This window comes from Urocampus carinirostris, chromosome 18, assembly GCF_059441175.1.
Source record: "Urocampus carinirostris isolate Australia breed hairy pipefish chromosome 18, RoL_Ucar_1.0, whole genome shotgun sequence".
Lineage (NCBI taxonomy): Eukaryota > Metazoa > Chordata > Actinopteri > Syngnathiformes > Syngnathidae > Urocampus > Urocampus carinirostris.
The window spans coordinates 19,389,678-19,404,252 of NC_142366.1; the positions used below are offsets into that span (position 1 = coordinate 19,389,678).

At 40.0% G+C, this 14,575-nt stretch overlaps 1 protein-coding gene across 2 annotated transcripts; it reads left to right on the forward strand.

Moving 5' to 3' along the window:
* Window positions 1-2,726: 2,726 nt before the first annotated feature.
* Window positions 2,727-13,892, forward strand: bco1 (beta-carotene oxygenase 1). Of its 2 annotated transcripts, none has more exons than XM_088322121.1 (12): window positions 2,727-2,892; window positions 3,875-3,940; window positions 4,023-4,151; window positions 4,283-4,412; window positions 4,493-4,640; window positions 5,459-5,609; window positions 5,699-5,910; window positions 6,921-7,178; window positions 7,237-7,342; window positions 9,469-9,563; window positions 12,776-12,887; window positions 12,962-13,892. In XM_088322121.1, the coding sequence occupies exons 2-12, from the start codon at window positions 3,883-3,885 to the stop codon at window positions 13,114-13,116; spliced, it is 1,554 nt and encodes a 517-aa protein (XP_088178247.1). In that variant the 5' UTR covers window positions 2,727-2,892; window positions 3,875-3,882; the 3' UTR covers window positions 13,117-13,892. The 2 variants fall into 2 exon arrangements, with proteins under 2 accessions (XP_088178247.1, XP_088178246.1); XM_088322120.1 differs by having other exon boundaries at window positions 2,728-2,892; window positions 3,856-3,940.
* Window positions 13,893-14,575: the final 683 nt, after the last annotated feature.

The window sequence follows — 14,575 nt, forward strand, 5'->3', positions numbered from 1 at the left end:
AAGAGCCTTTTGTTCCAATTAGCAACAAAAAGTATTCTTCAGCTTGAAAAGGTTGGAGATCCCTGGTATAGTGTATCAGTTTACACATTATTTTCACATTAAACTGCAAGATAGGAATGTCAATTTGTGTTGATGATTTCATCATTGGTGGTACTGTGTCTTTAAAAAAATGACAGAGAAAAGAATATATTACTCAAACTGCGATTGGTAAAAAATGCAGCCGAAACATGCAAATGGAAATGGTCTGCATTTATATAGTGTCACGACCAGCACACAGGGTAGACCCAATCGCGTAACATGTGTGATCTGAACACAAAAGTGGATCTTCCGTAGCGAGCGATGGCGGTGTTAGGGATGGAAAAACTGGTCGGTAGCCGGGACTGGGAGAGCAAGGCGCGGTCGGGGTCGGAAACGAGTCGTAAGCCAGAACGGGAAGTAGACGTCGTCGTGGACAAAAAAGGTCGTAAGCCGGGATGAGAGAGCAGACGTGGTCAGAATCAAAACACGTCGTAGCCGGAGACAGACGGGAGCAAAAACGAGTCAGGTGGAAGTCAGGGTCGAAAAAAGGCTAGCCTAGTATACACTGAGGTTCACAACAGGGGACAGACAGGACTGGGTTCAAATAGTGACAGGGAGCCAATCAGAACCCGCGGCGGTTGGCGCCAAATGAGCGGGCACAGCTGAGTTACATCAAGACAATGAAGACCTCCCAAAGCACTTTACAATGTGCTTCACACTTTTCCCTTTTACACACTAACCCAGGGGTGTCAAACTCATTTTAACTTGGGGGCCACACGATAGAACAAACATTCTGTCGGGGGCCGGATTAATTTATTAAAGAAAAAGAGATAAAGAAATAAGAGAGAGAGGGAGGGAAAAGAAGAGAGGGCGGGACAAAGAAAGAAAAAGAGAGAGGGACAGAGCGTGAGAGACAAAAGACAAGTCCGGAGAGAGGGGGGAAAAGAAAGGCAGAGGAAGAAAGAAATCCAAAGAGAAATAGAAAGACAGACGGAGAGAAAAGAGAAAAGAAAGCGCCAAGGGTATGAAGAGAGAAAGAGAAAAGAGAGAAACGGAAAAAAGGAAGTTAGAGCAAAAGACACACAGAGAGAAAGAGACAAAGAGCAACAAAGGAAGAGAAAAAGAGAGAGACAGAGAGCGAAAGAGGCAGAGACAGAGTGGGAGAAAAGGGGTTGAAGAAAGAGAGAGAGATAGAGAGAAATAAATACATGTACAGTGTCTTTGTGAGAGGCACCTGGCTTTGGCAACATCAAGTTGACATATTTCAACCTGCAGCTTGTTTTTCTCTTGAGCTTCTCTGAGTGTTGTCTCACGGACCGGATTCAATCCCTTAGCGGGCCTGATTTGGCCCGCGGGCCGCCTGTTTGACACGTGTGCACTAACCGTCAGCCATGCCTGGCAAGTACCTGCTCATCGGGGGCATTAGGAATTCGGTGTCTTGCCCAAGGACATTGACATTAAATTGAAGAGCTGGGAATCGAACCTGCGACCTCTTGATCCCTAGACGAGCGCTCTACTTCCTGAGCTAATGGTTATTTGCCAACCCTCTGGTCATTCATTTGAATTGTACTGTGTTATAATAGTATGTAGTCTGTTTAGCCCTTTGAGACTCTTTCTCTCTCTCACTCTCTCTCTCTTTCACTCTCATTGCCTATATTTTTCTCTTTCTTTGTCTCTCTCTCTCTCTGTCTTTTTAACTTCTCTTGCTCTCTTCCTTTTTTTTCATTTTCTCTCTCTCTTCTCTCTCTCTTGCTTTACCCTTCTCTTTTCCTCCCCTTCTCTCTTTCTATTTTTTTTTCGGATTATGTTTTTTCTCTCTCTTTCCCCCTCACTCACTATTTCTCTTTTTATCTACTTTGTTTCTCACGCTCTCTCTCCCTCTCACTCCCTCTTTCTTTCTTTCTCTCTCACTCTCTCTCTCTTTCACTCTCATTGCCTATATTTTTCTCTTTCTTTGTCTCTCTCTCTCTGTCTTTTTAACTTCTCTTGCTCTCTTCCTTTTTTCATTTTCTCCCTCTCTTGCTTTACCCTTCTCTCTTCCTCCCCTTCTCTCTTTCTATTTATCTTTTGGATTTCGTTCGTTCTCTATCTTTCCTTCCCCCTCTATCACTATTTCTGTTTTTATCACTTTTTTCTCTCTCTCTCTCTCTTTCTCTCTCTCGCTTTCTTTGTCCCACCCTATTTTCTTTTCTCTCTCACTCTTTCTCTTATTTTTTTCTCTCTCTTTTTCTTTCTCTCTTATCTACTAGTCTGGCCCCAAAGAGAATGTTATTCTATTGTGTGGCGGAGGAAAACTGAGTTTGACACCTCTGCTTTACAGTATTAGTCTTCCCAGCAATGTTCACAGTAGAGTGACATAAAATGAGTTTATAAAGTATAACTCATTCGGAAAAACTTGTGAAAGATAACTGAGGAATAAAAACATTTTCCAAACATAGCTTTTTCTCTTGAGTGTATGAAAGTTCGGACTGCGTGTATCGTCTTTGAAGGCATCGTTGGTTTTGCAGGACTCCGCCAAAATAACTTACTGTATTTTAATTAAAAACTAATTGCCATTGTTTCAAAAGTGAGATTATCATTTAATGTTGTTATTTGTGCTAATCGTTAACGTGAGTCGGGAAAGTGGACTGATTGCAAAAAAAGGCCCTTTTAATGAGCTACACTACAAAGAAGGCGGGACTTCCGGCGAGGGAAGAAAATAATACGCAAAAGTACTTGTTTATCCTGACTGTAAACAACAACAAATAACAGTGAAAATCTTTTATAACACAACCGAAAAATGATAAACATCCAGTTTTATGTAGAGTTTTATGTATATGTGAAATTTCCGACTCCATTAATTGGTCTTTGGACGCAGCTGGACTCCATTAAAACGTGAGTGCCTCCTCTTAGTTAGTTTAACACAATAAGTCACAAAACATTGTTTTAAAAATAAAACCAAATAAAGCCAAACGTGAGTTCATTTTCTATTTTAGTGCGAATTTTTTCTCCGCTAGGTTCCCGCGGACAATAACTATTTCGGGTCTGACATATTAGTCCTAGCTTGTGCATACTGTAATCAGGGTTGGGTAGGGTTACTTTAACTTGATTACTTTCAATTACTTGTGGATTACTCCAATACCAAATATGCTAATAAAAGACAAAAGAAACTAAATATGGATACAATTATAACTCACAACACGTGGTAAGCTTTCTCTCCTGGCTTTGATCTCCGGCAAAACTAATATAAAATGCGACAGAAACAAAACGAAAATAAATCTAAACAGCTTGCCAACATCATTTTTGCCGTTCCCTGTATTCCGTTACTCCCCAAGCCTGCACAAAATTTAGTCATTTTATTCATATTTAGTTTCTTTTGTCTTTTATTAGCATATTCGGTATTGGAGTAATCCAAAAGTAACTGAAAGTAATCAAGTTAAAGTAACCCTACCCAACCCTGACTGTAATTCGTCCCGCTTGTCAAAGCTGATAACAAAAAATAAATGAAATCAAATATGAAATGGGGCTTTGGCAAAAGTCACTCTTTTTATTGCATGTGTCTGATATTTATATAAAGATCTTAATCTTATTTTGATCCTGAAGTGCCACATCAAATCTCATTGAAATCAATAACAATAAAGACTATTCTATTGTAATAATCCATATAATATCCATAGAATATAACGTGTTTTTTTGCATTGAAGTTTTCACTTGTCGCAATATGAAATAACAATATACCGCACACACACACACACACACACAAAAATTCCCCCTTGGAGATTAGATAACTCTGATCCCGCCTCCTCGTTTAGTGTTTTAAAAGGAATGGTTTGCTTGTTGGTCTGTTTATCCTGACAGCTTTCTCATGCACTCACAGTCCTCAAAATGGACTTTTCTAAAAATGCATCAGAGCGGCCGGAACCTCTTAAGGCAGACGTGAAAGGTACTCTTTGTGTGTGTTGTTGTTGTTTTTAAACTTTGTGCTCAGCCTAAGAGTTTCCTTTGTTTTTGTTTTTTTATTACAGGAAACATCCCCTCTTGGTTGCAGGGCACATTGCTACGAAATGGCCCCGGGATCTTCTCAGTTGGTGATACCAGCTACAATCACTGGTTCGATGGCATGTCCATCATGCACAATTTCTCCTTCAAGGATGGTTGGTATCTTATTATCATTGTTTTACTCTTATTTTTCTCTTTTTAAATCCAATCTCGTTGCAAACATCGTTCACTATGTTATTATCAATGATAGTATATACCCTTCCATGACGATTTTGCACTGCCGCAGGTGAAGTGACCCACCGAAGTCGTTTCCTAAGAAGCGACACCTACAAAGCCAACATGGAGTCCGAACGAATTGTTGTGTCCGAAATGGGAACCATGGCTTATCCAGACCCTAGTAAAAATTTCATAGTCAAGTAAGGGTCACTCCATTCTTCTGTGAGTCTGATTCTTGCTCATAATTATTTCTTAGTATATTTTTTTACCCCTTTTATAGGGCAATCACTTTCCTGAACCACACTGTTCCTGACTTCACCGACAACGGTGCCAGCAACTTCATTAAATACGGTCAGGATTATTATGCCACCTCAGAAACCAACTATATTCGGAAAATTGACCCAGTCACCTTAGAAACTCAGGACAAGGTAAGGCAACAACGTGCGTACTGTAAATTATGGATGACAATACGGTGGCGGAGCACAAAGTACCACATTGTGCATATTTAAGACATCCAATTGTGGACTGTGTCCTCAGCTGTCAATCTAAACAGACTATTGCAGCAGTTAATATGAAATTAATTGGCATAAAAACGAACAAAAATTGACCAGGGTGTCAAGAACCATTACAGGATCAGGACCCAAACGCGTGCAGTGCGCCAAAAACCTTCTCCAAATAAATCTCAATGTACTGTTCTGACTCATAAGCCTGCACGGCCATGCGAATGATCATAAGCTCTCTCAGCCCTTGCGAATATAAAGCGTATGGAGCATATAAATATTTTTTATGTAGTAAGAGCAGTACTTTGTCTCCTATCACTTTTTCATGTACGCATGGGAGAGTGTAGGTCAGTTGCATGGCTCAGATTATTGGAAATATAGTGGCTTCAGAATTTAAGTAAGTACAATACATTTAGTTTTGTTATGATAATGTATTTGTCGCACTCCTGCATATATATTGATGCCAATTTTATGAATATTGTCCTCTGCGCTAGTTGACTAGGATTGACATAGGTGGAGAAAAACGACATACCAGAGTCTTAATCTTGGACCGATGGATTACTTTTCTGTACTAGACATTTCCCCGCTGATTTTATTGTATATGTAAAAAAATGGACGTCATTGATTTCATGTTTATGGCTGCTTAAGTCTGTACAAACCCAAAATTGTGTTTCTTATTTATTATGCACATTTACGGTATTATGGTTTTTCCCACGTGTTAAGTACACCGGTTGTTTCCCCTTCAGGTGGACTATATGAAATTCCTCCCGGTTAATCTGGCTTCGTCCCATCCCCACTACGACAAGGAGGGTAACGCTTACAACATGGGCACCTGTATAGCTGAAAAAGGCAAGACGAAATACCTTCTGTTCAAAGTCCCCGCCGTTCCTCAGAAAGGTAAAACATGGCCTTGGCCGGGTCCTTATCTGCAATCCCAACGCAATAAGACCAGACTTTGTGCGTGATTCCCGATTTCTTGCCTGCAGACAAAGTCCCTGCTCTGAAGAATGTGAAAGTGATTTGTTCGGTGCCGTGCCGGTCCCTCCTGACGCCGAGCTATTACCACAGCTTCGGCATGACAGAGAACTACTTCATTTTTATAGAGCAGCCTTTTAAACTGGACATCCTCAAGATGGCCACTGCTTACATGAGAGGAGTCAACTGGGCTAGCTGCCTCAAATTCCATCCTGAAGAAAATGTAAGAGCGCCTTTTCATTCATTTGTCCTCCATCCTTCCATCCATCCATTATCTGCACCGCTTATCTTCAGTAGGGTCGCGGGGGTGCTGGAGCCCATCACAGCTATCTTCGGGCAGTGGGCAGGGGACACCCTGAACTGGTTGCCAGCCAGTCGCAAGGCACACAGAGACAGATAACTCACTCGCTGATTCACACCTAGGGACAATTTGGTTAGGCCAATTAACCTGACATGCATGTTTTTGGTTTTTGGAATGTGGGAGGAAACCGGAGTGCCCGGAGGAAACCCACGCAAGCACGGGGAGAACATGCAAATTCCACACAGGAGGTTCAATCTCATGACCTCAGAACTGTGGCATTTGTTATCATTGATACCAATTATCCATATTTTGTTGAATACAGGCTATCGAGACAGTCATCAGATCCTAAAAAATAGGGATATTCAATCTCACATTTTTAAGACCGATACAAACATTATTTTCATTGCACTATTGAATTCTGATGCACTTACAACTTGGGCCAGTCTCCAAGCACAACATCGTGAATATTTTTTCTTATTTATCTTGAAAAAAAAAAAAGAAATACTTCAATTGAATCGGTCATATGTTTGTATGCTATTTTCGTCAGTGTTCAGTCTACATGAGTTTCCCTGAGTTAAATAAGCTGTAGTGGAAATGAATTAAATTTTTTCAAATGCACAGTTGATAAACACCACTAGAGATTAAATCTTAGTAAAGGAAACAAATATTGGCAAACTTTACATCCCTGAATCCTAATTTAATTGTGAGCTTTTCCAGCTAAGGCACACTTTTTATATTAATTACTAGTCTGGGCCCCGTGAGAATGTTTTTTTCTACCACAAGTGGCTCCCGAGCTAAAATGAATTTGACACTATCAAAAATAGGATTCGTAACGGAAATTATTGTGGCCAAGATTGGCATATCTACACATTTGCGAGATTGTAACAAAATACTCTCACCTGTTTGAAATAACTTCATGTTTTTTCCATCAGACTTTGATCCACTTGATAGACCGAAAAACAGGAAAAGAGGTGGAAACAAAGTACTACACCGACTCCATGGTCGTCTACCATCACGTGAATGCTTTCGAGGTGGACGATTGCGTCATATTCGACGTCATCGCCTACAAGGACAACGGCCTTTACGAGATGTTCTACCTCAACAAGTTGAAAGAAGATCCGGGATCACAGGACAAAAGCTACTCTAAACCCAGCTACAAGAGATTTGCGCTTCCCATTCACCCGTGCAAGGTCAGTTAAAGATTATTATTTTTGTCAGAAGGGAATATTGAGCATGATTTGATGGCAGAGTGCGGCCATTGGAGAGAATCTGGTGAAGGCGACGTGCACTACAGCCACGGCGGTGAAGGAGAAGGAAGGGAAGCTAACATGCAAGGGAGATGTCCTCTGTGGAGGTAACGTTGACTCCTTCTCTCCCAAAAACTACTATTTAAAGGGGCAATGTGTATTATCTAGCACCTCTTAGTGGTAAAAAAAACCAAACAACCTAATTTATTAAAACCAATAAATAGATTCAAAAACATTAACTTTTATATAACTTTGCATTTTTAAAATACTGTAAAGGAAAAACTTAATTTTGTCTTTGTAAGAGCTGCACTGGATCTAAAGTAACTTAAACAGCCAAAAAATTAACTAATACAGACGCTGCCCTTCTTACGAACAAGAGCGTTCGTAAGTTGCTTCAGTGCTATATTTTGTATGTTTAAGGTTTATATAAGTATGTTTGAAGCTTGTATAAGTCACCTGTATTGTTTTGTACTAAAAAAATAAACATTTCATAAAATAATACGCTCTATAAAGATACATAAAGTGAAGTTTAACTTACCTTTGGAAGATAAGCTTCAAGAGTTAGGCGACTTCCTCCCCTGTGGTAGAAAGCGGCCGAAAAAAAGCGATCCAAACATTTTCTCATCCGTATTAAGCTTTCTTATTCCACTTTTATTTCAAAAGGACTGGCTCGCCTGTTCTTTACACTTTACACTAACCATATTGAACGGATGCACGAGATATTAAACGATAAAAATGTCAGTCAGTAGCGCGCTGGAGATACAATATAGAATGTTTACACACAAACTGGGGAGAGGAAGTCGATTTCTCTTTCGCAGCGGATGCTGGGTGACCTCTCACAGCGCCACACGCTGGTAGCCGCGGAAAGAAGCACTACAGTACTGTCCTGTACCCGTATAAAGGTGCACACAATACAAAATCTAACTTACAGCAATGTCCGGATATTTTTCAACATCCCGAAAGAAATGTTTGTATCTACCGTTTTTCGTAAGTCGAATGGTCGTAAGAAGGGGAGCGTCTGTACATGTCAGTTTTCTCATAGAGTTCTTACGTTTTAAGCCCAGCTAGCGCCAACCACTTGGGGAATTTGGGGGCGACGGCTTTTGGCTGCAGAACGCTGACTGTGGCATGCCCCAGCTGCCCCATTTTTCAGTTCTGCTCCGATTTCTTTACATCACGTGTTTTCGGATTATTGATGTGGCGATAACAAAGAAGAGCACATACAGTATTTACGACTGCGCCAAAAGAAAACTCAAATAAGGACTATGTCGGGTAAAATGTGAGCCCTATATTACTGAATGACAGCGCCAGGGCAACCATACTGTGGAGAATAGTGCCAGATTGCAACACGTATGTGTCATTTTGTGTTGTTGTCATTGGTGGTTGCTGCGGTACCCCACCAAATGCATCGCTTGTTATTGTCCCTTGAGGATTAAAAGAAACTTCAGTGATCTGACATTGACGCCGATGATAAGGCAAATGAAACGGTTTTGATCGGTATCTTCCACTGCTGTTCAATCTGGATATATAAAGAGAGAAGTTGATTTATCATGACGACTTGGTAAATATTTTTTAAAGTACGGTCAAAACTCCTATTTTCCTTTTATGTCATTATGAATAATGAATGCAAAAAACTTGCACCAATTCATCTGGAAGGGCATCATAATTGTTTCCAGACGTCACCGAGTGTTCTGTATTTAGAGCACCTGCTTTGTGGAAAAGAGCAGCTCACCGTTTTCCACGGTGCTGCCAGAGCTTGATTAGGAACGAACTAAATACTTAATGTTCATCACTTCAGCTCTGCTAACCTTGACATGGCTTATACAATTGTTTTCTCTGACTTTATGGTGATTCTAGTTCGCTTTCTCATCGATTTTCATTTCAGGGAGATTAGTAAAATGATAAAAGTATGCTTTGACATCGTTACTATGGCCGTTATTGATTGCCGTTTTGCAATCTCTTATGGCTAAAGCTAGTAGCACTGTACAGTGTAAATAAAAGCCAAGGATGTTGGCAACCACTAGCTATTAAAGGTACTCCCAAAAACCTTGTAAAAGGCTGGGCAAAAACGGTGCTTTTTGACCACTTTGAGTCTGCATAGTTTCTATTTTTTGCTTTTAAGGACTCGTTCTCTGTTGCACTGTACTATACAGCAATATCTAGACATCAAATATTACACTGTTCCTTTAATTTCTATTTTTTTCACTGAAACTGAATTTAATTGTATTGATAGGTATCGAACTACCCCGGATTAATTACGACTTTAACGGCAAGCAACACCGCTTCGTATATTGCAACGTCGTTGAGGAATCGGCGCTCTCAAAAGAGGTAAACCCAACACTGACGAGAAGCAACCATTCTTTCTACTTTGAAATTTTCCAGCTAAGGAAATGCATTGTTTCCTAATAAATGTTAAAAAAAAAGATACTTTTGGTACCGGTACACTTCTCTCTGCTAAATATTTATTGATATTTTTAAAGAAATACCTTTTTAAATGGTCCCTAATGCTTTTTGAAGCTAATGAAAGACTGCCTTTCACTTATTGATGATTTGGATTTTATATTATTGATACCAATTATCGGTAGCTGGTGTATTCCAGGGTATCAAGTCAATATCAGATTTTATATCTTAAGGGATATTCGATTTGACATTTTTCAAGATCGATACAATATCAATGACTCAGTGACACTGATACCACAAAACCGATACCGTTTGTACATTTCCCTTCCCTCGTCAAAATAATTATTGATATTTGGAAATATATACCTTTTTGGATGACTCATTGTTGCATTCATTTAATGGCACATTATCGTTCTTTGAATTTAAGGTTCTTATTGGTAAAGGGCCAATAGAGAGCAGTGCATACTGGACTTGGCTACCACTGGTATATATATATATATATATATATATATATATATATTCAGATTTTAAGTACAGTAATCCCTCGCTGTAACGTGGTTTACTTTTCCCGGTTTTTCTACTTCAGACTTGCATCGTGCTGTGGCTAAGCAGTCACCCCTAATACTTCTCTTTGACTTACAGTAGTTACTAGTAGATTTTGCAGTACTTTTGGTTGTTAAGCCTGTAAAATGGGTTTATTCATTGGGTTCAGCGAATTTAATCTAATGTTGATCGAAAAAAACAAAACACTTTCTACTGAATTTGCCTGTCACATATTCTTTTTGGGGGCAGCACAGCGGCGCAGTGGATAGTGCGTGTGCAGCACAGTTCTGAGGTCATGAGCTCGAACCTCCTGTGTGGAGTTTGCATGTTCTCCCCTTGCTTGCGTGGGTATCCTCCGGGCACTCCGATTTCCTCCCTCATTCCAAAAACATGCATGTCAGGTTAATTGGCCGGTCCGAATTGTCCCTTGGTGTGAATGAGCGAGCTAATTGTCTGTCCCTGTGTGCCCTGCGACTGGCTGGCAACCAGTTCAGGGTGTCCCCTGCCCACTGCCCGAAGACACCCGAGATGGGCTCCAGCACCCCCGCGACCCTACTGAGGATAAGCGGTCCAGAAAAGGGATGGATGGATGAATGTTCTTTTTGGACACGATAAACAAGGGATTACCTTGTCGTTAATTTGTTTTAGGGGTATTTTTATTTAAAAGTCTTCATTGCATTGTTATTTGGAGTTAACCCATCTGTCTTTTTTTTAATGTAAATTCAACACAGACAAAAAGCAACAATTCTTTCCACTCTGGAGTTGTTCTGCCAAGGAAATGCATTGTTCCCTCAAAAGATGGGAAACGGCTCCATTTCTATTTACTGGAGTAAAAACAAACCCCACTCTGCCTCTCTTACTGTACCCATGGGTGGGCTTCATTCAGAGCGCTTAAGCTAACTCAAACAATGGGATGAAAGGAAATCCATTAGAGTCGAGTAAGTACAGAAAATATTCTTTGCCCAAATCACCGCTCTGACGTCCGTGGTAGGAAACGCGCACACGTTCTCGAATATTCGTTGCCAACAGGATGATGTTTTTTGTTTTCCTACTCGAATGCACAACATCCTGTTCGTTCAGGGGTTGGTTGATCACAAAATGTCTTTTGGAAAGAGGCCAGAGGAACCCTTTGACACCCATACTATCTGGGCTTGTACGAAAGCCAGGTTATCAATGCTATAAATCCAGATAACCTCATTTCTAAACTGTGCTCAGTGATCATCTGGCAACCCTTAAGTTTGTTGGCAAAACGGTGTCACACGAGGTGAAGTATCTATTTTTATATTGTTACGCAAACAAAGGTATGGACGTTAAATCAGTTTTTCCTGAGCTTTTTGGAGCTGAGGCACATTTTCTTTCATTTAAAAATCTTGAAGCATTCTGTCCAACGAAAACGTTTCGGGACTTGTGTATTATTTAGCACTCTTTAGAAATAAAACAAAATTGATTTGTATAAAATACATGAATTCTTCAGCAAACACGCATTACTAAAAATATTGGTAGGTCGAGAATTAGGCATTTAGGTTCCATAACATGAGCCTCACCTAGAGGTAGCTGACACAATTGTTCGCCATCTTGCTGCTATGGCTACTTAAAAATCCTGGCGTAAAATGAAGTAAAATGCGTGCGTTTTGGTCTTTTTGAGTCTCTGTAGTTTGTATTCTCCTTTATGCTTTTTAGCAAACGTTTTCGTTCGTTGTCAATCGATACAGAACTGTCCCTCTAAAAATGGCGCTCTTAAATGCTCAATATCCAAATCTGATGATTCTCTTAATAGATTCTGAAATATTATTTTCTATGTTTGGCATGTTATTTGTTTGGACTTCACTATATCCATCCATCCATTATCTGCACCGCTTATCCTCAGTAGGGTCACCGGGGTGCTGGAGTCTATCTTCGGGCAGTGGGTAGGGGACACACCCTGTACCAGTCGCAGGGCACACAGAGATAGACAACTCGCTCGCACATTCACACCTAGGGACAATTCAGACCGGCCAATTAACATGAATTGCATGTTTTTGGAATGTGGGAGGAAACCCACGCAGGCACAAGGAGAACATGCAAACTCCACTCGGGGACATTGCGGTAGCTGGACTTGAACCCTGAACCTCTGCACCCATCCAACATGCTGCCTACTTTCCTATATTTTAACCTAATTTTCAAGGTTGACTATATTTTTCTGTTTTTTTTCCAGAAGAATGACCAAATTAGTACTTTAGATAAATATATATGCTGCTTCTTTTTAACTTTTTCCTTTTATTTACTATGATAAAAAAACTAAAATCGGTGGAATTATGTGCAATATTTTACTTTTTTGATATATTTTTTAATCGTAAACAGCTTGATCAAACAAGATGAGGTATTAAATATACTGTACCTATACCTCGTGAGCAGAATATTGATCACAGAAAACACAAATTGGTTGTCTTTTGTCACCTGCTTATATAGATGAATGTTAGTTTCTGAGATGACTACTGAAAGGAAACAGCTACTGAAAAAAAGAGAAAAATGGCCGATTTCCTGCAGCACAATCTTTGAAAAACGCCGCGTTAAATTGTGCCATGCACTCTCTAATCCCTATGTTTATTTTTCTGCAGATCGCCAAATTCGACACGGAAACTAAGCAATTATTGACCTGGAGTGAAGCCAACTGCTGGCCATCCGAGGCAGTTTTCGTCCCGAGGCCCAACGGCGAGTCCGAAGACGACGGTGAGCATTTTGCGCACGTTCCTCCGAAATGACACCAAGTAACAATTTTTTTTCCATTTTTTTTCTTTCCGTAGGTGTGGTTTTAGCATCCGTAATCAACAGCAACCCGGGCCAGTTGAACTTTATCTTGATCCTCGATGGCAGAACGTTCAAGGAAGTGGCTCGGGGTCACGTCAACACTGAACTCCATAAGGACATGCACGGATTCTTTATCCCCCAAGTGAACTAGTTGTCATTCTACATGATATGATAAGAGGGGTCGCCAGATAGATGAGACACATCTTATTCTCATGTTATATCTTAGAATATTTACACCATTTAATCATGATTGAGGAAACTGTATACCACTTTACACAGTATATTCAATTTTTGTGCATCTCTTTTCCATTTTGTCTCCTATGATATCACATATTACATAAACCCACTCAAAAACAAAATGCACTAGTGACCCCTGTTGGCTGTTTTGTACATGTGAGGAGGGAAACATGAAAGAAAAGATATTTCAGTAAACGAGCTCAACTTTTTTGCTCTCCGCCTCCATCTCCTGGCTTGTTGCATCATTGAAGCCACAGCTTATTCATGATGCGCATGCAAGTACATGCATTTCTTTTTCATCTTTCTTTGGAGTTTGGGTTGGAGTTTGAACTTTATTTGAGGCAGGTCTTTTCTTTCACAATTTTCATGTTACACTGACAAATAAAATAAAAATAAAAAACTCCTGGGTTCGAGCATGACGGCACCCATTCCTTGAACCTAATATTTTCCACCCCGAACAGCTCTGCTAAAAGTAAGAAAAAAAACCAAGATCAGCGGAGTGACCAATAAATCATAAGGGCTATTTGAACTCCGTTAGGTATTGTTAACACATACTTAATAAAAACAATATTTAACTTTCAGCTGTTCAAAGACACCTTCAAGTTGGCTTCATATTTTTCCAAGGTGGTTTGTGCTTTGCATTAATTTTTTCTCCTGTCCTGTTATTCGATCATTAAACAGTGAAGCATGTACCGGTATATTTCTTTTTAAAACATGGCCAGACTCTTGGTCATCTGTCATTTATGGGCAACAGATGTTACACTTGGTAACACAAGATGGAAAACCGTTAACACATTCATTTGATTTTCAAATGACTGTATAGGTTTTTTTCTTGGAAAGGAAAAACGCGTTTTTTTTCCACCAATGGGAATTTATCACCATTTCTCACGCGGACCTGGAGATGGCACTTGTGCATGTCTGAAGAAGGAATCGCGTTATCTTTGAAGAAAAAATTGTTTTATTTGACCACTATGAGTGATAAAAAGCAAAAGGAAGGATATAAATCAAAACCGTTTCATTTTGATTTTTTACTGGTTTTTTTGGATGACCAAAGCAGCAAGATAGCAGATACCGGTAATTATGTAAGTTCCCTTTGGGTGAGGCTCATGTAATCTATAATGAATACTAATTTCTCGATCTACAATTGTTTTTGAAAAACGCACACATTGATGATCATATTCTTTTTTTTACTAATGTAATCAGTCTTGTTTTTTCATGAAATTATTTACCACATTGCCCTGCGATTGGCTGGCAACCAGTTCAGGGTGTCCCCTGCCCACTGCCCGATGTTTGCTGGGATGGGCTCCAGCACCCCGCGACCCTACTGAGGATAAGCGGTGCAGCTAATGAGATGAGATGAGATTTACCACAAC

Coding starts and splice junctions, on each gene's coding strand:
- bco1 (XM_088322121.1), top strand. CDS start 3,883: ATGGACTTTTCTAAAAATGCATCAGAGCGGCCGGAACCTCTTAAGGCA. Junction 3,941..4,022: donor TCTTAAGGCAGACGTGAAAG/GTACTCTTTGTG, acceptor TTTTTATTACAG/GAAACATCCCCTCTTGGTTG. Junction 4,413..4,492: donor AGTAAAAATTTCATAGTCAA/GTAAGGGTCACT, acceptor CCCCTTTTATAG/GGCAATCACTTTCCTGAACC.